The following is a 23,570-nucleotide window of genomic DNA, read 5'->3' on the forward strand; positions in this document are numbered from 1 at the left end:
CTCCCCAGGCCCCAGCCAGGCCTGGCACCTGGGAGAGGCTTGAAGGGGCCTGCTCAGCACCAGCCAAAGGAGCCAGTTAACGACTTTATTTTAACCCCAGGAATTTAGAGCCCTCGCTGCCTCCCAGGAGACCTGCGTGTCCCTGCCCTGGTGAGTTCCTCCCTAACTTCAGTTCCCACCGAAGGCACCTGAGAAACAGCTGTGGGCTGGGATCCCCCTCACGCAGCACCGAGTGGCTTGCTCAGGAGGGACGTGGGGAAGCAGGAGCCGAGGCAGCACTTACAAAACTGGCTCAGATCTTGTTGAAGTCACATGTCACAGTGCTTTGGTTTTTGCCACAACAGGGCAACCCCTGACCTCAACCCTCACCCCCCAGAAAGTGTTCCAGCTCAGTGCGCTGCATCTGTGATTCACGTCACAGTTGACAAAGGGAACCATGTACCGAGGCCCCTTTACAATGTGCAATTTAGAATGAAGCCCGGTCAGTGCCACCCACGGCCCCAAAGCTGGCTGACTTCTCTCCAGACACCATGGGCTTATGCTTCTGTGAGGAGGGTCTGGGTGCAGCAGCTGGGGCTGAGGCCACAGGCTGAGAGATGGGGTCCCCTGTCCCAGGAAGGACAGGGGCGTGAAGAGAATCTCAGCAGGGCTTCCACTAACTGTGACCCTGGGCAAGTCACTGCCCCCCTCCATATCCTCACCCCAAAAAGGACAACAGAACCTGTCTAGAATAGGATCAGAAGAATGGCTTTCCCTCAGGGGCAGCCTGGCGTGGGTGGAGCCCCCAGCGGCAGTGAAGACTCTCCTCCCCCAGCTGAGCCACCCCCACCCCATCCCTGCTCCCAAGCCTTGAAAGACCAGGGTAAGAGTCCCCTGGGAAAATACAATTTGCGAGGCAGAGGTGACAGCAGCACCCACATTGCCTCTGACTGTGTAGACCTGCCCCTTGGCTCTTAACAAGGATTAGAAGATTCTGAATCACATTTACGATTGGTTTGTGTCCCCTCTTCCTGGAACGCTGCTGGTACCGGCTTTGCGCAGACCCCTAACAGGCCTAACAAACAGGCGTGTCTCCTAAGCCTCTGCATCTGAGGGCGGGGAGGAGGCAGGCCCAGCTCACTGCAGGAGGTGGACAGCGGCTGCCTTTCGGATGAGCCGCTCAGTCAGGGGCGAGTTGGGCTTCAAGGCGTCCCGCTCCATCAGGAGGCTCCTGCAGAAACAGATACATACAGTCTGTGGTGGAACCTGCTGGAAAGATGTGGGGGCCGATAGTAGGACACAGGCAGCTTGGGCTGGGGGTGTGCAGGACGCACTCCTCTTCCCAGGTTGCTGGAGAGGGAAAAGCACCATGGCAGAGGGGACAGGGTGGATAGAGGCCGGGAGGCAGGAGGCCTGAACTGGCGGGGCCCAAAGACAAGGTGTGTGCTGGGCAAGGGGAGGTGTGAGGATCAGGGTTTTCACATTGTCCCCGTGACACGTCCAGTGACTCAAATTCCCGGGTAAGCACGTCCCTGTGGCCTTGTCTGCTCAGGAACTCATGGACAAGAGAGGAGAGCGCATCTGTGGGGGCGGGTGTGGGAACCACAGTGGAGACTGAGAAAAGTGAGTGGCAGAAGAAAAGGGGGCAGAAAACCCCCAATTTACAGAAAGCAAGCATCGGAACCGTTTAAGGGGAAGATGTCAACTGACAACAGTGATTCTGTGGGTGAGGGTGGGGTTGACGGGCTGGGCCTGGCACTCAGGGTGAGGGCGCCAGGACAGGGGCTGAGCGTTTCCCAACTTCGAGGGGATGGGAGCTGAGCTGACAGCCGGCCCCACAGGTGTTACGTGATGATGACCGGGGGCCCTTGGAGGGGGCGCATTTGTCACCCTGATACAGCGGGCTCCCCTTCCACGGTCAGCGTCTGCTCCAGGCTGCCCATGGGACCTGTTTGCCCCCAGCACTCCCAGGGGCAGAGGCCCTTCTGTGGGGTGCCCCCACCCCCTACCCCGCCCCAGCTCCCCTGCTGAGGCCCTCAGCCCTCCTCTCAGCCCTAACAGCTCCGCCTTCCCGCCCAGCTGCCACCAGAGGCACCAGTCTCACCCACGCCAGGGCCTGGAGCTCTCTAAGGGGCTCCACCACTAAAGAAATGCATGTGGCTTTTACATATGACCGTGGATGGGTGAAGAACGTGGGCATGTGTCCAAGACACTCTGAGTTGAACCAATTCCAGTGCGTCCACACCTGTTTCATCAGCGCCATGAACACCTGTGTGGCTGGGTTTGGAAATGCTGTCGGGGCAGCTGGGTCTCCCCTACCACGGGCCGCCCGAGCCTGCGCTTACACCCTGGCGCTTTGCACCTGAACTCAAGGCCCGGTCAAGGGCCTGCAGCTTCGCTGGGTCTCCTGACAGCTATCCTGCCCACCGTGTACCCAGCAGGTCCTCTCTTCCCTCTTCCCCATGGAGTTCCAGCAGGCACAGGGACTTGGGCAAGGAGCGGGCACAGGGCGGGTGCAGAAGCCAGCAAAGAATTCGGCCACCCCATGTGGGGCAAGGTGAGCCGGGTGTGGGAGCACCAAGGCTGCAGACAATGGCTGGGCTTCTCAGCGCTTTCTTCTTGGGGCGCCCCCACCCTGATACCCTCAACCCCCCAGCCATACCCCTCCAGCCCCTCCTGCTAAGCAGAACACCCCTGGCCTCGTTAAATTGGCTTGGTTTCAGGCCTCCCCTCAGCAGTTGCTTCCGTGGAGCACCTGCCTGCTCAGTGCCTCCCTGACAGCGTCTCGGAGCAATAAGCCCCGCCCTCACGGCAGTTTTACGGGTATTTGTCAGTTACCACGTAAGAGGTAAGCTCTGCAGCCAGGGCCTGGGTCTGCCTGCTCACCACCCCCCCAGCACCCAGCAGAGTCAGGCAGGGGAACGTGAGCTGAGGCCTGAAGGACCAGTAGACGTCAACCAAGCGAAAAAGGAGAGCGTATTCAAGGCAGAGGGCACAGCACGTGCACAGACCATGGGCCTGAGAGAGCAGGGCGTGTCTGGGTAACTAGCTCAGCATGGCGACAATGGGGAGTGGGCTGGGGAGGGGGCCTCGGGGTGGGGGGTGGCTGGTCTCCTTTGGCAGAGTTAAGCACGCCTGTAACCTTCATCTTCACAGCCTCAAAGGCGGGAACCACCTCTGGCCAAGGGAGGTAGGAGCGGAGCCTCTGGGCACGCGGGAAGCCCACGGGGAGACTCCCATGTGAGAGAGGCAGCTATGCCCGGAAAACGCCCCGAGCCCAGGTTTGAGACGTGCGCGAGGAACTCACCGGGCCACGTTCTTGTGGATGCCGGACGTGCAGTTTAAGGCCGCGTGAATCAGTAACTGGTTGAAGACGTCTCTCTGAAAGGTCAACTGGGCAAGTTAGGCTCCTGTGATGTGGGATGAGGGATGGGGACCCCCACCCCACTGCGGGCCAGCCTGTTCTCAGTGACACACTTACTGGGGGTGTGAAAGGCAAGGACACCCCCACGCTGGGGGCACAATACCGCGGCGAGGCTGGGGCTGCCGGGCAGGGGGACGCCTGGACGCAGCCCGCGTGCTCCGGCTCCAAGCACGGCTCGAGGCCAGAGGCTCACCTGGGCATTGCTGCCTCCGATCTGGACGACCCGGTAGCGGATGGGCAGGAGCAGTTCCACAACGCGGTCGGGGTTCCCATTCTCGGCCTCCACCAGGGCCTGGCACAGGGGCAGCCCCACGTCACGGGCCAGGAGGTGCTGACAGTTCTCCTCCGGGGACCTGCCAGCCCGAGAAGGTGCCCTCAGCAGCCTGCAGGGCGCCGGTGCTGCCCCATCACTGCACACCTGTCTCCCTGCCTGGCTCAGGCTGCTGAGGGAAGGGCTGTCACGTTCTCGGCCTGGCGTCTGGCACTGTGTGCAGCACACAGTAGGCACCTTGATCAGGTGAGCTGACAGAAGAGAAGCAGCCGGAGAGGGGGGAGAACAGGGCTGTAAACTCAGTTCAACTGGACAGATCTCAAGTTTACTGGGGACCTGGCCTTGCGCTGGACACCCACTTCTGGCCTCAGTTTGCTCATCTGTAAAGTGGGAGTGACAGTCGCAGGCTGTCAGGAGGATTACAGGCAAAATAGGTAACAGCCTGGCACTGGAGTTGGCACCAACACTGGGAGCGAATGGCTGTGGTAGCCCGTGTCTCCCCACTGGCCTCAGGTTCCGGCTGATGTGGGCCATGAGCACTGGAGGCCCAGAGGGAGCAGCCAACTCCAAGCCTATCTTAAAAGCAAGGATCAAATACTCAGTGCTTCTTGACTCCTTGGCCCTTCCCTATGGTGAAACGGTAGCTCTCTAACACTGCACACCTTGCCCGTGAGGAAGGGCAGGTCAAGCAGCAGTGGTGGTGCCCAGCTCGAGCTGTGGCAATGGTCACCAGACCCCAGGACCAACTGCAAGGGTCACGGCTCCCACAGCTCTAGCCCTTCAGGCAGAAGCAGGTGGCTGCCTCTCCGGTGGACATGGGCTGCGGAGGACCCCACCCCCGGGGTCCGTCTGGCCTCACTATGATAGGAAATGGCTCCCACCAGTGCCAGGAAGCACGCCAGGGAGGCGGGTCACCGCACGTCACTCTCCTCCCAGCTTGCCTCAGCAGGCAGTGCCCCCGATTTGCACACGAGGAAACTGAGCCTCAGAGCAGAGAAGTGCTTATCCAGGATCTGAGATGCTGTCAGCAGCAGGTCTCTCTGGTTTCAGGACCCCACTGTGTCTCCGTGGGAGCTGCCCACGTGACACTGAGGCTCTCACACCCACCTTGGGGATGGAGAGGTAGCTGTGTGTCCTGGGGGAAACCACGGCTTCCTTGCAGGGTACGCCCACCCAGGGAGCGCACACCTGGGGGCACACATCTGCGAGCAGCCCTCCGTGGCCGTTCCCCAGGCTGTGCCCCCCCACGGGGCCCCAACCCCAGCCGTGCGGGCACCAGGGGCTCCCAGGGGCCTGACCCCGCGGCATACTCGCTGGCCTCCTGCAGGGTGGTCAGCAGCTCCTGTGTGGTTCCGGAGTCCCGCGCTCCCAGGGAGGCCATCAGGAAGTGCACGTCGTTGAACAGCAGGATGTGGTCGCGGCTGTGCTTCTGGGTCACGGGCAGGACATCCAGCCACCGCTCACCTACAGACACCCCTAAGGACATGGGAAGGACACCACAGGCCTGGCGTGAGGCTCCTGAGTGCAGGGAGGCGCTGGTGATCCTTTCCAGGCAAGAAGGCCGGGCAGGTGAGCAGCGCTGGCAAGCAGTGTCTGGCTCCGGGCTGAGGCCTTTGGGCCAAGTTTATGTTAATTTTGTTTCCTTATAAAAGGAAGATGCATAAAGTAGAAAGCAAATTTAAAAAAACTTGAAGGGTATTAAGCGAAGTCTCTGGCCCCTTGACAAACCCCAAAACCACTTTTTAAATTCTTCCAGTGTCATTATTGGTACGGCACCTGATACATTAATAGGGGCTTGATAAAAATCTGCCAAATTAGTAAATGGCCTCCTTCTATCTTTGTGTCTAGATTTCTCAACTCTAGACAGTCCCCACTTTTGCTCCACTCTCCAACACCACCTCCCACCTCATCTTCCCAATTCCTGGAAGTGACTGGATTCTCCCTACTTCTCCCGTGGGCACCTCTATAACCACAGGTGTTGCCCTGGACCCTCATTTCTTAGCCAGTCAGCAATGGACATGGCTCTTGAGTCTCCAATCTGTATAGTGAGGGAGTGAGTGGCCTTTCTCTTTCCTCCACCTGCCCCTGGCACCCCCACCTCACTTCCCAGCCTCTGAGTTGCCCTCCCTCCAGCGCCTACCAGTTCAGGGCAGTTCGGGCTGGTCAACAGACAGGCCTACTGCCAGCCCAGGTTTCAGTGTCCCTGTCTTGCCACCTGGACGTCCAGGAGCCAGCCTAGAAAGTGCAGCAGCTTCCTCACGGACCCCCGCCTCCTCCCCGATCCCTTGGCCCCCTCCCGGGTCCCCAGGGCTCCTTCAGGGTACCTGACTTCCTTGCTCTTCTCTCAGCCTCCTTGCTGACCTCCGGCCCCCTCACCATCCCCTTGGCCTTACTGTTCCTCCAGCCTCAGCCGCCCTGGCTCAGGCCCCACGCTCAGAGGACCTTTCTCAGAGGCAGGTCCGAGCCTGCCCTTCCCTGCTCTCGCAGGCTCCTCGAGGACCCGGATAAAATCCAGACTCCTCAACCTGCTCTTCCCGTGGGCTCCTGGCTCCCCCCACCTTGCAGCCTCCTGTGCTCCGTCTGACCACACGGACTCTACCCTCCGGTCACCTGTCCCCATAACAGGGTCTCTGCACGCAACATTCTTTTCCAGCTCTGCCCAGCAAACCCCTGAGCACCTCCCATGGTTCACATGTCACTTCTACTAGGATGCCTTCCAGGAACCCTCTGGAAACGGCTCGCCCTGCCCAGGCCTCACCCCCACATTGTCCTGCTGACCCAGGGCCTAGAGTGGTACAGGTTTAGCTCTGCTGAGCCTGGGGGAGAACCAACCAGCACACCAGCAGTTGGCTGGAAGCCCTCCACAGCCCCCAGAGCTGGCTACCTGCAGAGCACGGCGTGACGATGTTGAGAAACCTCTCTGAAATCCCAGGGAGTTGAGAAACTCTCCCCCGCCTTGTTCTAGAAAAGGAGGCAGCATCCAGAGACAGGGGGCTAGGTGCCACCTGTGCCCCGCAGCCTGGTGGGCAGACTGTGGGAACGGCAAGTGCCACCATGGGCATGGAGACTGAGGCGTGCACACCAAGAGGTGGTGGGAACTGGAAGAAAGGGCAGTGGCAGCCTTCAGGCCGGCTGGAAGGCAGCCACAGAGCTGGCACTCAGGGCTGCAGCTGGGTACACCGTCCCACGTCCTGCAGCGGGACCCGGAGGGCCTCGCTAATGAGTTCCTGCCCAGCCCTAGGCCCAGGCCATGGTACCAACCCCTCATTGTGTGGGAGGGGACAGGGGACAGGAGCCAAGGGGACAGCAGAGGGCTGGCTACCTTCCATCTGCAGTCGGTAGAGCATGGAGCAACTGTCCACCACATCCAGCATGGCACCGCTGGCCCGCAAGCTGGGGAGAATCTGGAAAACAGGAAGGTGGGGCCTGAGGGGGCCTGTCTGGGTCACGCGTGGGGCCTGCACACAGCCGGCCTGCACATAGTGGGCCTGCACACAGCTGGCCTGCACATAGTGGGCCTGCACAAAGCCAGCCTGCACACAGCGGGCCTGCACATAGTGGGCCTGCACACAGCGGGCCTGCACACAGCCGGCCTGCCGCCAGCAAAAGTCACTACCATTGTCCCCTCCGCCTCAACTATTGGGGCCATAGGCTCAGACGACTCCGGGTGTAAACCTGAAGAAAGAGCTTACCTGGGGGAGTGTACATTTGGCCCTGGCACCTGTCACCTCCCACCCCCCAGGCTTGCAGCACACTCACAGGAGACCTGTCTCTCCTGTTCATGGTTCTAGATTGTTAGCTGGTCTACACCTCACACCTCAAAATCCTAACAGCTCAAAAGGACGACCGCAAGAAAACATCGCTGCGTGTCCTTTTCGGGTGTTTAGGTCTCCAAATCACAAACATTTTTGTGACCCCAGGCTTCTGTCATTAAGTCCACCCTGGGGTCCCCGGGAGCTCTGATTAAGCTTTTTTTTTTTCTCTTAAAAGCATATCTAGCGGGTGGGAGTGTTAGTATTTGGTGGGTACAGAGCTTTTGTTGGCGAAGCTGAAAAAGTTCTTAGATGGCTGGTGGGGATGGCTGCACAGCAACACGAGTGTGTGTAAGGCCACAGAAGTATACACCTAAAAATGGTCAATTTTTTGTTATGTATCTTTTACTACAATGAAAAGTTCCTATGGGAAGATGGATGATCTCCAGAAAATGGAGAAAAGTGTGAGATCTACAACGTGGACGCATAATTCCACCCACGCCCACGGGGTGAACAGAACCCTGAATGTCCTCACTCCATTCTGTGTACACCACCACTCTGGCAAACATTCACCCCACGAGGTCTTACACAAGCAGTGTGTTCCCCCTCCAGCTGATGTTTTTGGCTGGGACGACACTGATGGGCTCAGAGTTCTGTCCGAGACTAAAAGCCAAACCGCCCCAGGAAGCTGAGTTGAATGCAAACGTGGACTTACGTGCTCATCGTAAATGGTCAGGGCAGCCTCATAGTCACCCTGCAAAAATGAAGTGCCCACGATTAATACCTGGAGAAGGTGAGATCTAATACTGAGAAATGAACCAAAAATGGGGGCTCCGAGGCCCCCAGCACGTTACAGAGGGGAATGGGCAGTGCGGGGGTGCCGACCCAGAAATGGGAGCTGTGGAGCCCACTCTGCCCTGAGCACCTCCCCCGCCCCCCCCCCCCATGTACAAGACACGGAAGCAGCGTGTGCCACCACGGGGACAGCTTATCAAAGCTTCAAAGCTTTACTTCTCCTATGAAGTATTTGTCCAACGCTACGAGCTCTTTCCTGTGTTTCTTCTACTTCTAGTCTTTTCTTCTCTATTTCCCTTACTGTACATTCGGTTGGGTTCACTGCTTTCTTCTAGACATTGTATCAGTGTACAGTGGTACCTCAGTTTTCTAACGTAATCCGTTCCGGAAGACCATTCGAGTTCTGAAACGATTGAAAACTGAGGCACGTTTTCCCCATAAAAAGTAATGCAAAATGGATTAATCCATCCCAGACCTTTAGAATCAACCCCTAAAACTGCAAATTTAGCATGAATTTTACCATCAAATGATACCATAGATATATAAAATGTACAGTGTTCGTAAACCGAAATGTTCATCAACAGAGACGTTCGAAAACCGAGGTACCACTGTATTCTCATGTCATCACAGGGTCCTCCTCTTCCAAGCATTTCTCTTTGGACATTTAGGGAGCTTCTAGGTTTTCTGTATGATAACAGCACTGCCAGGAGCACCCTTATAAATGGGACCCAGTGGCTGAATCATTGGGGACCAGGGTATTCCCTATACCTTGCTCCCCTGGGAAAGAGCGTTCGGAGGGTCTCATGGCTTCTACAGGTAAAAATCTGTGAGGCGGGGGCTTAACAATTCACTCTGGCAGCAAAGACACACTGGGTCTCAATTGTCTCCACCAATCGCACACAATATACGTGATTTCCAAGTCCAGACAGTGGAAAATATGTAAAGTAGTTTAAGCCTGAAAAGCTAAGTGAAACACTAATGCTCTCTTGTATGAGGACACCATTTAAATGTGCAAACACAAAATACTACTCCACAGAATAGAAAGTAGAGCGAAGGGTAGAAAAGTATTTCTCTGGACATGTTTTTAGGATAAGACAGTGGTCATCTTACCTTTTCAATCAGATACAAAGCCCAGTGCCAATAATTATGACAAGCAAGCATATCAGAGTCCTGGGGAAAGAATGAGAGAATTAGAGAAAACTCTGACAGACTGCGGGGAAAAAAAGAACGGATGTTGTTTCGTGCCCATGCAGAACCTCACACCTGTCAGTGTGGGAAACATTTCCCTGCCCACTCTGAGGCTGGTCTGTGCCAGGTGTTTCCATGTCACCTCCTTCAGCTCTGAGGGACGGTGTGTACATGCCTGAATTTACTGAGGAAACTGAGGCTAGGGGAGGCTGGCAACTTGTCAGCCCCCGAGATAGACAGCGGGAGAACCAGAGTCCATGCAGAGGAGGTCATTCAGCTACTCAAGCCTGGCTCCCCTCTCGCTCACAAGCCATCATGGGCCTTGGTGCCTTTGCTCAAGTTGGTCCTTGGCTGGGGTACCTGCCATGTGTCCATCCTTCATCTGGCAAACTTCTACTCATCCTTCATTACTCAGCTCAGAGGTTGCCTTCTCCAGGAAGCCTTCCCTAACCACTTCCCTGACAGGCCCGATTGGGCTGGATGCCTCCTCTGGGTTTCTACCTGCCCGCCAGTGCTCTGTCGTGGTGTGGCTCGTGTGCTGCTGGGAGGTTGCTCATTCCACTTGACCAGGCCCTTTCAGGACGGGGACGTCTGGGTTGGACTTCCAGGGGGGTCCCCAGGGCAGGGCACAGCTTGGGGCAGACTGGAGCTTTGATAAAGCTCCATGCCGACAGCCAAACGCCTGGTGAAGGTGTAGGAGGAGGAAAGGGAGCCCCAGGTCACACCATCCACCCCAGGGCTGTCCTGCCTGACCAGAGGCTGTCAGAAGTCACAGTGGAGGACAGACGCAGGTATCAGGTGACAAGACCCATTGGGACTGATCCCAGCCAGGCTGCGCTGCCTCGTTTGACGTTGTTTGGGGCCAAGGGCTTCATAGTTGTCACAATAGCAGGTATACAGCTGGGGAAACCAAGACTCAGAGGCATCGCATTGTTGCCCCAGGGTAGAACCAGGCCTCCAACACCCAGGGTTAGCAAAATCAGAGTCTGGGGGAGGGATGCAAATGGAATGAGCTGGAAGATCCCGGCCAGGCCTCTCCTGCCTCCCTCGGCTCTGCCTGCACAAGGCCCTGGCCTCTGCTGGGAAGATGCGGCCACACGCTGCTCCCTCCGCCCAGACTCAGTGCTCCCACAGCAACTAGCAGTATCTGCTTGGGGGAGCCCAAGGCAGCGCCCCTCCCTGAGCTCCCCAGGCTCTCCCATCCGCAGGGCTTGGGGACCCTTGGGAAGGTCTGAGTGTAACTGCATGGGGCTGTCTCACACCTGTTTGCCTGCTCCACCTGACACCCCTCCTGAAGAAGCCAGGAATCTGCCTTCTTGTAACTGACAGATGCTCTTTCACTGACAATGGGGTTACACCCCAGTTGAAAATAGCGTACGTCGAAATGCATTTAAGACACCTAACCTACTGAAGAACCTCCTCGCCTAGTCCGCCGTAAACGTGCTCAGACACTTATGTTAGTCTGTAGTTGCGTAGAATCATCTAACACAAGCCTGTTTTATAATAAAATGTTGACTATCTTGTGTAATTTATTACGTGTATCACTTCGCCCCATCATAAGTTGAACCATCGTCAGTCAGGGACCATCTGCATTTCTCAGTGGCAGGTCCTAGGCCAGGGAGCTGCTGAGGGACAAGGTGACTAAGTCAGTCTCCTGCTCCTGCCCAGATCCTGGTCTCTCCTTGGTTTGCTCAGTTACTGACCATCCGCTGCTCAGTCCAGGCCCTGGCAGAGATTTGCTCTCCTGGGAAACCCACCACGGCACAGAGAAGGGCAGGGCAGCAGACCACACCTGGACAGGTGGCCAGGCTGTGTGCCAGAGGCAAGCCCAGGACAAGAGGAGCATGGGGGGCGGGGGCCACCACAGCTTGGGGCGCCAGGAGTGGGAGCAGTGAGGTCCAGCATCCCGGCCCCACGAGAGCCCCGACCCCCACATGGCAGCCTGCAGACACACACTGTCATCACCCCCATCGGCTCCCTGAACGCACTCTTTGGGTTCCATGCTGAGCCCACCGGCCAGTGGTGGCAGCAGGGGCAGCTCAGGGCCCTTATGGTTCTCACCCGAGCCATCCGCTAGTCTCCCTGGTAATTTTCTGATCTATCCCTTTTGCATCAAATGCTTCAGGCCAAGACCAACCCTAGAATCACCTGCAAAACACTGGCAGGTGTTGGGAGGTGTGTGGCCCCCTGGGGACACTGTGGCTTGACAGAAACACCTCCCAGAACAGGAGTTTCCCCAGAACGAAGCTGCACCCTATAACTTCTGTCCAGAAAGCCTCGGCTTAACTCGAGGGGATGGATGGAATTTTCCAGGCAGGTGACCCATGGACAAGAGCCATACCTTCCAGTGGGTTTCCGAGCGCTGCATGAATTCCAGGCCGTCCCTGATCTCCGCTTTCATCTCGTGAATGTGGGCAATGGTGTGCACTGACCACGCATCCGTCGGGTTAACCAATAAAGCCTGATGGGGTGGCGTGGAAACGAGTCCAGATAACGTGCATTAGTGAGGTTGCCAGGCAACAGGCGTCTCCAAGTTATGCACAAGGGGCCTGAGCTGGACGGCCGCGTGTCGGGGCTGGGCCAGCGTGACTGGGCTCTGCCTCAAAACAGTAGCGACCCCAAAGCCCAGCCCCTGACCACCTGCAGGATGCTGCCCACCAGGGTATCACTGCCCCTTTCACGGAGGAGGAAACCGAGTTGGAGGAGGGAGGGTCAGCGACTTGCCCAGGACCACACGACGGGGTCTTTCCAAAGCCAGGGCTCATGTCCTGGACCCACAGCCTCCTGCATACAGCTGAGTCACCTGCAAAACGCCAACCAGCCTCTCTGGGCCTGTTTTGCCCCTGGTGAGAAGTAACGCTGCCTTCCTCTCGGGCTGCCATGGAGATGAAGTGGACACTATGTGCCAACACTGTGGAGACTGCCAAGTGCTCCAGGGCTCTCAGCGGCCAACACACATGTGATGACCACAAAGATGGCTTCCTGGGCTTGTTCAGACGTTGTTACTATGAATAGCCACTCACATGACCGGTGAGCCTCACAATGACCAGCAGGGCAGGCAGGAAACAAGGGTTGTGACCTTCACCACACAGAGCCATTGTTCTTTCACTTGCGTGTTCAGCTTATGTTTACTGAGCGCCTACTAAGCGCCAGGCATGAAGCCGTAAGCTGAAGCTCAAAGTGGTCCTGTGGACGATCCACACGAGCCCAGGTCTCCTGCCCTGCTGCCTCAGTCCCCCACGCCTTTCACAGAGACGGAGTCACGAAGGCCCGGGCACCTGTGCCCTTGGCCTGGCACCTGTTGCCGGCTTTCCACTGACAGGTCATCCCCAGCAAGTCCTGCCGCCCTGCATCTATGCTCCTGTCCCCTGCTCGCATGGGCCCAGCCCAGCCCCTGTGGGGACACTATAAGGGCGGTGGCACGAGTGGCAGAGCCCAGCAGGACCAGGACACTTCCGCAGACAGCAGGAGCACAGCTGAGCAGACTGGGGTGCTGGAGCCCAGAGAAGGGACCCACGAGGTGTGCTCACCGCCCCGGGGGGGTTAAGGCCCCACCTGCTCTGAGGGGTTCCTGACCAGCTTCCTCCTAAGCTTTCCTGGGACAAAGTCCAAACTTCCTTCCGGGTCTACAAGGCACAGCAGATCGGGCCCTGCCTATGGCCCGGCCTTTGCTCCCAGCACCCGCCCCCACCACCTCCGCCCCAAGCCTCAGCGCCCTTTGCTCTTCCCGCCCCTGGGGCTCGGCTTGCAGACACATGGCTGAAGCGTCACCACCTTGGGCTCTCTCCAGACTCCTGTCTGGTGCAGCACACCCTGCTCTCTTAACATGCTGCTCGTCACTGTCACAGCCTGGCCTTGCCCAGGATCGCCTGTGGTGTGCTGGCATTGGGGTCAGAGTGTGGGCGCCTCCAGGTGGCCCGGTCAGGGGGCCTGGTGAGAATTGGCCTCCCCTGAGCTGTGTGGCTTTGTGTGAGCTCTGGCCTTGGCCTCTCTGAGCCTTGCCCCTCATCAGGCCGATGAGGAGATTAACACCTTGATGCAGATGGGTTGAGCAGACTAGAGTGGGTGTAGAGAAAAAACCAGCACTACGCCAGGCACAGGAGCCAGGGTGAGGAGCCTTGCCGGCATCACCCATGAGCAGTGGCCTAAGTGCTCTGCCCCACCTGATACCTCTCCCTGAGGGTTGGCACCTTGAAGGACCCACTCACCTCTTTGGCAAGTTTTTCCGCCTGATCGTAGAAATTGGTTTCCATCAATCCGAAAGAATAGATGCCTTTCACATAGCTAAAAACAGAGAGCAATAATCTTAAACAAAAAAGAAAAGTGGACTGGGATCATTCAACCCTCAAAACAACCAGTGCGGGCTACATTGCGTTCCCCCAAAATGATACGTTTGAACATATGTTCTAATTTAGACTGAGGGTAACTGCAGATGTAATCAAGTTCAGATGAGGTCATATTAGAACAGGGCGGACCCTACATCCGATGCCTTGTAAGAGAAAGGAGAGGGAAATTTGGACACAGGGACAGACAGCTCCATGAGGACAGAGGCAGAGACTGAAGCGGTGTAGCTGTGAGCCCAGGAAGCCAAGCTCCACTGGCCACTGCCCTGTCTCCAGAGCAGACCCCTCTGCAATTCACACCCCACCTCCTAAGACGTCAACATACCGTCACCACTGGGGATGACCAGGGTCTTCTCCCTCCTGCCTGTGGTGATGCCCATCCGGAGGAACGGCCCAGGGAGCTTCCCAGGAAGCCGTGGGGACCGTGGGCAATCAAGGGCCTCTCTGCTCGGCAGCACTGTGCCCCAGACTCCAGCTGCCGGAGGCTAGAACCCCGCCTGTCCGACTCACTCAGACCAGCCAAGGATAAGCTTTAAGACACTTTGCTGACTGAATACATACCTCCATTCCTCATCTGTGACCCCTGGCACCTGAGCACCCAGGGCCATCACATGTGAAAGAGGCGTTCTTTCCTGTGCTTTTGTGAGATTATGTGAAAACAAGATAGAGCGAGGGAGTTCCTATGTGAGACTCAGATGTCATCTTTACTATGGTGCACAGAAACAAACTCTCGCTTTTATTATTCATAGAACAAAGTTCTGGAGCACTGGCTTCCAGACTTCGCTTTGAAATATTTACCGAGCTCTTCCTGGGGTCACTGAAGCCTCAACATTTAAACATGTATTCAATGCGTGTGATATGCCAAGTACTGTCAGGCTCTTGTGACGGTTATTTTTGATGTGTCACCTTGGCTGGGCCATGGTACCCAGTTATTTGGTAAGACACTGTCTGAATGTTTCTGTGAAGATAGTTTTTAGATGTGATTGACATTTAAAACAGTAGACTTGGAGTAAAGCAGATTATTCTCCAGAAGGTGGGTGGGCCTCACCCAATCAGTTGGAGGTTTAAGAGAAAAGACTGACCTCCCCAGAAGAGGAAGGAAATCCGTCTACAGATGTGACACAGACACTCTCCCTGACTTTTCAGACTGTACCTGTCCTATGGATTTTGGACCTGCCAGTCCCCATAGTAGCCTGAGACACCTCTTTAAAATTAATCTCTCAGCTATATATCGATATATGAATATAAATATATAGACATTTACATATATATGTATGATATATATATATATACATACACACACACACATATAACATAAATGTAGGCATACACATCCTATGGGTTCTTTCCCTAGAGAACCCCCACTAATACAGCTCTCCAATCTATTAACCTGTTTGACCTTCACAACAATCCTATGATTGAGATGCAATGAAGGTGACCATGTGCAGTGGCCACTAGGGCTGTTCCAGGGGCCCCTCTCCCCCAAGCACACAGTACAAATGCACTTCCTGGCTTCCTGTGGCTGGGTGGTCAGCTCTGGCCAATGACTTGGGGATGACAGGGTATCCCTTTCACTCAGGGGTGACTGGTGAAGCCAGAGAGTGGTTGCTTCATCAGCTGGGATTCCAGAAGGAGACAACGGCATGGGCACAGAGCCTCAGCCGTCCTGTGATGGACATGTGGTATGTATGTGAAATAAGCCTTTGTTGTAATACACCTTGGAGAATCAGATCTACAGTATGCTTGTTACTCCCACGTGCTGACTGACACACAATGGTCCTACCTCATCCCAGGATGCGATGGAGATCAAATAACAAAATGAAGCCTTTCTACTTTAAACAGCTGGGAGAATAGCAACAGCAGTCTCACTCTTCCTAGGGCAAGGCCAGGAGTGTTGCCATGTTTTCAGGGCAGAGGAGAGAGACTAAGAATAGAAATGATGTGATTTCCAACTGGCACATACCTGCTAAGGGGGATGGCAGGTGTCCAGAAAGGGTAAATTCGAGCCACAGAATCTCGCATCTGCTCCTGGTAGCCCAGGTAAAAATAGGCATCGTGGGAAAATTTCAAGGCCAACATATCTGTCGGGTGGTCCCGGAGAATCTGTTCCCATAGTTCACAGGCTTTGGGAAAGTTCCTGGAAGCCCAAAGAAGTTCTTCAGCAACACTGAACACATAAGTCACACATACAGGGGGGAGAAAAGGCATTGTTTCTTGCCAGCATCACATTCTGCCCTGAATTGGTTAACACACACACACACACACACACACACACACACACATACGGTCCTCGAATAATGTCATTTCAGTCAACATCTTTTCGTTATAAAGTTGATGAGACGCTGCAGGAAGTTACCTCTTATTTATACCAATAGCCTGTAGTAAAACTGGTTTTGTTGCATGTAGTTTCGCTTCAAGTCACAGAACCTATCACTGACATTGAGGACTTAACTGTATTGTATAAAAGTGTCTGTTAGTTCATGACTCAGAAAACTGATAAATCAATGGGAAACTTTACTCTCAAATTCAATCAAAACCAAAAACAAACAAAAAGCCAAAAAACTGGTTTAACACACTGCTGAAGACAATTCTACCGAAGACCGTGAACGAGCTGCAGGAAGTCCCCAGGCCCCACACCACAGCTCAGGTTGCCTAGCTCTGCAGGGTGTCGCCCCAGCCTGAGCAGACACAGAAGCTGTCCCAGAGACAGCCTCCCGGATCGGAATGCCCAAGGGGGGGCAGTGGCAGGAACAGCAGAGGCTGGGGACAAGCTGGGGGGCTATGAGCAGAGGCTCACAAGGGCATGTCAGGACATGGAGCGTACGGGGGAGGGTTTTTTCTCCTATCTTTTATACATTTCTGTAATGTGGTCCTATTTTTTTATAACAAAAATAATAACCAATATATTTAATGAAAGAAAATACGTGGCTTTGAATGCTGTATTGAAAATTCTCGCCAACTGTGTCCTCATTTGGTCATCAGCTGAGGACACGGCAGCAGGCAGGATGTGATTTTCAATCAGATGGGCTCGGGAGGCAGGACACCCCAAGGACCCCTTTCCAGGAGCGCTGGGCAACCTGTGGCACCACCCAGCACAGCCTCGTGGCGCCAGCGCCCTGGCCCAGGGAGGCCCCTCACCCCTTGGCGAAGGTCTCTACGGCAGACACGTGCAGCCTCTCCCGCTGCGTCAGTGGCTGGGTTTTGGAAATCTCCACCATGTTCTTCACAGCCAGATCCAGTTCTTTGTCCAGCCTCACGGAGCTTCCAGTGCCAATCAGCACGAGGCCATTAGAAATGGCGTGGCCCATCGCTGGTGAGAGGTCGGAGAGCAGCTAGTGAGTCAGACGGCCCAGCCCAGCCCAGCCCAGCCCCGAGTGTGACATAAACACCCCACGTCCCAGGAGGGACAAGCCAGGCAGCGGGTAGGCTGTGCGCTATGTCCCCCACCAACAGTACAGAACTCCGCCTGGGCCCTTACCATGCACGTGGAGGAGCGGCAACCCTAAAAGCATCCTGCAACGTGACAAACATCTGTCTAACGAGGGCATCCTGGTGAAAGCCAATGTCTGGAGCACCTAATCACCGGCTACACTGCTTAGGGAACGCCTGCGGGCTCTCACGGCGTCCCCCTTGCTGCACTCATCAGCTGGTTTATCACTGCAACCAGCACAGGGCCTCCAGGGGACACGCAGTAGATGCTGTCAGCGGCTGGTCCCAGAAGCACGGAAGCCACGATTCCATCTTGGCTGCTCTCACGCACTGAGAGCGTGGGGGTGGGGGTGGGCCTTGAGGCCCTTGTAACAGGCTTGCTGGCAGGTATACAGGTCCCCAGGCCCTACCTGGGCTTCTAGGCCCCATCCTGACAGAGGCAGGATGTCCAGTAGCATTTGGAATTCAGCTGTTGGCCCAGGCTGGGGACCTGGGAACTAAGCAAAGCGCTGGGACTCTCTATGTGGCCCCTGCTTCTGACTGGGGCCCGGGTCTGCTCAGAGACCCTGGCTCCCCCCACAGGCTGGGTTCAGCTTCTTTCTTCCTCCCCGTTTTGTGCCCCTGCCCTCAGAGGGACCTGGCCACAATGGAGTGGGAAGGGGGAGGTCCCTGACGCCCTCCCTCCCCTCCTTAGCCCTTCTCCCAGGCCAGGGACCTCACCCCACACTGGGGCCATGCTCCTGCAGTTCTGGAATGCACTGGGCTGAACTCCCCATGTCTGCTGTATACGTGGGTCACTGCGGGGGCCCTCCCGGCCCCAGCGCGCTGGGTGAGGCTTCCCTAGCCCCCGGAAAGGCTGCAGGAGCCTCCTCCTGTATTCCAGGGGCGGGTCTGGCTCTGGATTCAGACAGCCTTGTCTGAACCCACCTCGTCTACTACCAGCTGGTGGCTTTGGATACCTTTCTGACTCTCTCTGAGCCTCACTGTCCGCATCTGAGAAGTGGGATCAGTGTCTTCCTTGCAGAATTGATGTACAATTAGGGAAAAAATTGGAAAGATGCCTTCTCTAGAACCTGGCATCTCCATGGGAGCAGTTGTTATTCCAAGCACAACACTGGCCATCATCTTCCCTTCCTCCCTCCATGGAAATGCCAGCCTGGTCACTGTCACCTGGCGTGTCCTCCCCAACCCAGCTGAGTCCCTCAGTCAGGGAACCAGAGTAGGGCTGACGGGTGACAAGGGGCCCCTCAACCAGGACAGCGTCACTCACCGAAGGTCGGGTCTGCTGCTTTCAGCTTGGACAGGCAGCCCTCAATGCCACCGAGACTCCTGTCATTGGTCCATTTCACATACTGCAATACAGAAGGTAAGACCAAGCTGTCCCAGGGAGGCTTTCGCCACGTTACTGAAGGCATGTATCTAAATCAGGATTTGTGTTTCTTTCTAGAATATTGAGTGTTTTCTGGACTCTAACTCAAAGAAACCATAACTGGGTTGATCTCAGATGAAAAGACTGAATTCACACAACTCAAAGCACATTTTCTAGGGCTGGTGAGGCTGCCATTTCCAAAAATGAAACATCTAAAGGATGGCTCTGCCTGACAGGTGGCCTGCCCACAACGTCAGCTGCTTCAGCCCTGAGAAGGGCCTTGACATTGGGCACTTCTTCTTCATTCCTTTGAAAAAGGACAGCAGTAAACATTCATTATCGAAAGTCAGGTGGAGCCTTGAAAGTTGTAAGATAAAAACTTACCCTTAAAGTCATCTCATCACCTTTTTAACAATTTGGTGTATTTGTTTCTAGTCCTTTTTTAAAAAACAAAACAAAACAAAAATGCCTATTTTTAAAAATCCTAAGACCATAATAATGCATTGGATTTGAGAACGTGTCCTGTCAGATGTCCAGCCTACATCTACACAGAATTAGCACATATATTTTAACAAGACCCTGGGGAATTGGTGCGGAGACTCAAAGAACCCATGCTCTAACACAGGATGGCACAGAGAGGCCGATACGCAAGACAGACTGTGCACAGGCAGGGGGTGGGTGGGCTGGTACCACACTGAGGAACATGCAGTATAACCAGTTAGGTGGTCCCAGAGGGCAAAAGATGTGGGAAGGGCACAAATAGAGCTCAAATGCACCCAGTGGAGCTCCTTGGCACGCTAACCGCACTTCACCAGTTGTGTCTTGTATGGCCCTCATGTTTCTAGAAGCTTCCTTGGTCTTTGTGCTGCATGGATGGAGTCAGTAGGCAGCGGTCTGTCTCACAGCTCCTGCTAAAGACCAGCTCTAGTTTCCTATCCGTGTATGTGACCCAGGCACATTCTACTCCACCTCTAGCTCACTGTGCACAAGTCAGCTCTCTGGGCCTCAGCTTCCCCATCTGTCACACAAAGTAGTTGGACCTTACTTCTGAGACCCTCTAGTCCTAAAACTGTCGGCTCCTTCATTGGTGTTAGAAATGACTGGCAATACGGTGGAAGGTCCTAGAACAGCCATAGCTGAGAGCAGTAGATTCACAGATTAGCCCCAGGACAGGGTCTCACACCCTGAAAGGAGTAGCCCCACATACAACCCTCAGCTGGCCACCTCCCCTCCCTGCCAACCCCCCCCTTCCCCCCCCTTCATGGCCCCCTGTGCAGGGCTCAGCACCCTCACAGACCATCCCTAACAAAGAGCCTGCTGCTGTCCTCCCACCTCCCGCCTCTACGGGGACCTCTCAGCCATGCCTGGCACTGGCAGAGATGTTTCTATGTGCCCAGTCCTGGGGTACAGAGGACACAGATTCCATCGCAGGAGACCGCTAAAGTCATCATGCAATTTAAAAAGTATCCTCCACCTTCTGAGCCACTGGCTGTGGGGCTTTGTTTGACCAAAGCATTATAAAGAATGTCTGGGGCAGTCGGATGGCTCAGTTGGTTAGAGCGCAAGCTCTCAACAAGATTGCCGGTTCAATTCCCGCATGGGACGGTGGGCTGCGCCCCCCGCAACTAAAGATTGAAAACGGCAACTGGACTTGGAGCTGAGCTGCTCCCTCTACAACTAGATTGAAGGACAATGACTTGGAGCTGATGGGCCCTGGAAAAACACACTATTCCCCAATATCCCCCCCCCAAAAAAAGAATGGTTCCCATGAAGCCTCACTCTACCTAAGTTTCCCAGGAGACTTGGTAGGAATGGGTCGATGGCCTTCATTATTTATGAAATCAGAAGTGCTGATAAAGATGTAAAGCTCTGAACACTTCGAGTCCTGCACTGCTCACAGCCATTGTTCCCAGCTTGACTCCCCATGAGAGCAGAGCAGATGAAACGTCAGTCGGGATGTCCATTTAAGCAATTGGTTAGGTGGGAGGACGGCATCCCTGTACACTTGTGTAAGTACCCTTCACTTCGTGAGATGCACCCAAAATTTAAAAATGAAAAACTAATTAAGAGCATTCACCAACTTAAGAAACCTCACCGCGGACCTTTACAGAAGGGGCCCGGCTTCCCTGTGCAGGCATACCTGGGTCAGGGTGGCATCAAACAGCTTGCAGGCCTCGTTGCTTGGGGTTGAGAGCGGGAGCCCAGCATCCTTCCACGCCTACACACAGTGAGAGGGCATATCAGTGCCTTACGCCACGTTGCCCTCCAAACATAAACACACATGAACCCCAACCCCCAAGCACAGAAGATCTCTGAATGCCGAGTATCAGCCATGTGGGGCGGCCCCGAACTCCCAGATTTCATAGATGGTGCTGAGCAAGAGAGAGCTGAGCGCAGGGGGACAGGTCCCCAAGCAGATCCCAGTGGCCTTTAGCTGTGTCCTCAGGCAAGGTCCTCCCTCAGACCCTTTGTGAATGAGGCTAGAGGATGCATCCGGGCCGACTGTGAAGTTTCCCCGGGGAGCAGACACTCAGTAAGTGGGAGTCCCTGATCGGGCTGAGGGGAAGTCTGCGAGGGCAGACCAGGGATCTAGTGCTCAAGTGCCAGGCTGGGGAGAGTGGTCTTTCCAACTGGTTGGCAAGGTGCATGTACACGGTCAACCCCTGAAGCAACTCCTTTCATCGCTCCACTTTATAGGACTATTCGGACCTTCAGGTCAGTGGAAACATCTCGAGACTGTCAGAACTGTTCACTATAACTGCTGCCTCCGCGTCCTGCGTGGGGTGCGCCGACTGACCGGCGACTCCCCAGGGCAGGGAAACGTCCTCCACTCCCCGCCAGCTCTGCGGCCGCCCCTCGGGTTGAGTGTCGCGTGGCTGTGGGCAAGTCCCCTGCCCCTCTGAACTGCACCTCCCTCATCTGCAAAATAAGCCAGGCTCCCGGCCCTGGCGGGGACCCTCACTAACGCCCAGCGTCCCTGCTGTGCCAGGCCGGGGTTCATGCCTTTTTGGAGGTCCCGGGGTCTCTGGGCACGGGCCGCTGGGCACAGGGCCTCCGCATACCTGGCAGTCGCGCAGCGGGACGGGAGCAGCCATAGTACGCGCTGGGTGTCGGGGTCCCAGTTCACCGCGCCGCCGCGGCCTTCCGGTTGGGGGCGGGGGCGGGGGCGGGGGCGGGGGCGGGGCGGGGGCGGGCGCGCCCTCCGGCTCGCTCACTGGTCGGCTTCGGGCCCACCCTCCCGAGAGGCCAGGTCACCTCGGCGGTCCCGGAGAACACCGGGCCCAGAGACAACGCCGCGCCGTGGCCAGTCCGCCCGCGGCGGTCCGCGGGCTCCGCCTCCGGGGCTCCGGCCACCCGGCCTCCTGGAGCGGGGCACGCTTTGCTGTGCGCCTGGGTGTACGCGCCTGCCTACCCCATCGCCTGGGGCGGGAGGGCCTAACGCGCGGCGGAGGGATGCGTTCAGCGTCCTCCAGCCCGGTTTTGCTCCCCAACTCCTCTCGTTCCCCACACACACCAGGAGCCTCCTCCCTACTGGGAACCCTTTTGGGCAGGAGCCTGCAGTGCCCCTTGGGAGGCAGGGGAGTCCTAGGACAGCGGTCGTTTTCAAACTCTTTGCAGTCCCACCTGGAACGCGCGCGCCTGCACGCACACATTCATAGAGGTCATTTTTGGCCAAATCCCATGCGACTGGCTCTGCTGTGTTATCCAACCGGTGTCCGCGTCCCATCCCCTCTCCCTCTCAAGGACTTGCGGCGGTAGTATCACCGCAGTATCAGCTTCTCCACCTGAGCTCTGCCAGCAGCTACAAACCTCTAGCCTCCACTGCTCTCTCCCAATTTAATCTAACCTCTTCCCACCTTCCCCAAGGATGCAGGAGCCAAGTAGTAGTTCAAGTGCAGGGTCAGATCCTGTCCTTATTTAAAATGGTGACATTTTGTTCATGAATTTTTTGCATTAATTTTGATTTTCAAAAATATTGCATTAAAATATTACTTGTCTTATGTAAGAGATGAAACTATAAAACTCTTAAAAAAAACCCTGGGTCTAAATCTTTGTGATATTGGATTGCGCAATAGTTATTTTTTTTAGCAATGACACCAAAAGGACAAGCAACCAAAGAAAAAGAAAAACTGGATTTCATAAAAATTAACAACTTTTCTGCATCAAAGGACATTATCAAGAAAGCGAAAAGACAAACTGGAATGGGAGAAATATTTGCAAATCATATATTGCATAAGAGTCTAGGATTCAGAATACATAAAGACTTCTTACAACTCAACAGCAAATGACAAACAGCCCAGTTCAAACTTGAGCAAAAGATGTGATTAGACATTTCTCTGACTAAAATATACAAATGGCCAATAGACACTTAAAAAGATGCTCAACATCATTAGTCATCAAGGAAATGCAAATCAAAACCACAAGGAAATGCCACTTCGCACCCAGGATAAAAAAATAAAACCCTATTAAATATTGCCTACAAAAGACCATTTTAAATATGAAGACATAAATAAGTTGAAGGTAAACTAATGAAAAAAAAGATATGACATAGAGACAGTAAGGAGAAGAAGGCTAGTGTGGCTATTTTATTTAATTGTCCCCCTAGTTTTATTGAGACATAATTGACATATAGTGTGGCTATTTTAATGTCAGGTAAAATAGACCTCAAAACAAAGATTATTATCAGAGATAAACAGAGACATTTCATAATGATAAAAGGAGCAATTCGTCAAGAAGACATAACCACAAATGTGTATGCACCTAACAAATAGAGCCCCAAAATACACAAAGCCAAAACTGACAGAATTATAAAATGAAAGATAATTCCACAGTCATTGTAGGAGAAATTAATACCCTCTCTCAGCAATTAGATAGAATAACTAGACAAAATTTCAGAAAAGATACAGAAGCTCTAAGAAAAACTACAGCCAGCTTGATCTAATTGACATTTATGGAACGCTACCCCCAAACAGTGGAATACACATTTCTAAGTGCACGTGGAACATACAGCCAGACAGAC

The 23,570-nt window shown here is 54.8% G+C and overlaps 1 protein-coding gene across 1 annotated transcript; it reads right to left on the reverse strand.

The window, feature by feature from the left end:
* Positions 1 to 71: 71 nt before the first annotated feature.
* TTC38 (tetratricopeptide repeat domain 38) lies at positions 72 to 21,713 on the reverse strand. The gene is made up of 14 exons (XM_019739226.3): positions 21,613 to 21,713; positions 20,691 to 20,768; positions 18,452 to 18,533; positions 16,891 to 17,062; positions 15,716 to 15,889; positions 13,618 to 13,693; positions 11,751 to 11,870; positions 9,332 to 9,391; positions 8,142 to 8,180; positions 6,997 to 7,078; positions 4,985 to 5,150; positions 3,597 to 3,756; positions 3,287 to 3,360; positions 72 to 1,210 (listed from the first exon to the last, which is right to left on the reverse strand). Exons 1-14 carry the CDS (start codon positions 21,643 to 21,645, stop codon positions 1,117 to 1,119), a joined length of 1,410 nt encoding a protein of 469 aa, XP_019594785.2. The 5' UTR covers positions 21,646 to 21,713; the 3' UTR covers positions 72 to 1,116.
* Positions 21,714 to 23,570: the final 1,857 nt, after the last annotated feature.

This window comes from Rhinolophus sinicus, chromosome 1 (genome assembly GCF_057876585.1).
Source record: "Rhinolophus sinicus isolate RSI-liver-muscle chromosome 1, RSI-T2T, whole genome shotgun sequence".
Taxonomy (NCBI): domain Eukaryota; kingdom Metazoa; phylum Chordata; class Mammalia; order Chiroptera; family Rhinolophidae; genus Rhinolophus; species Rhinolophus sinicus.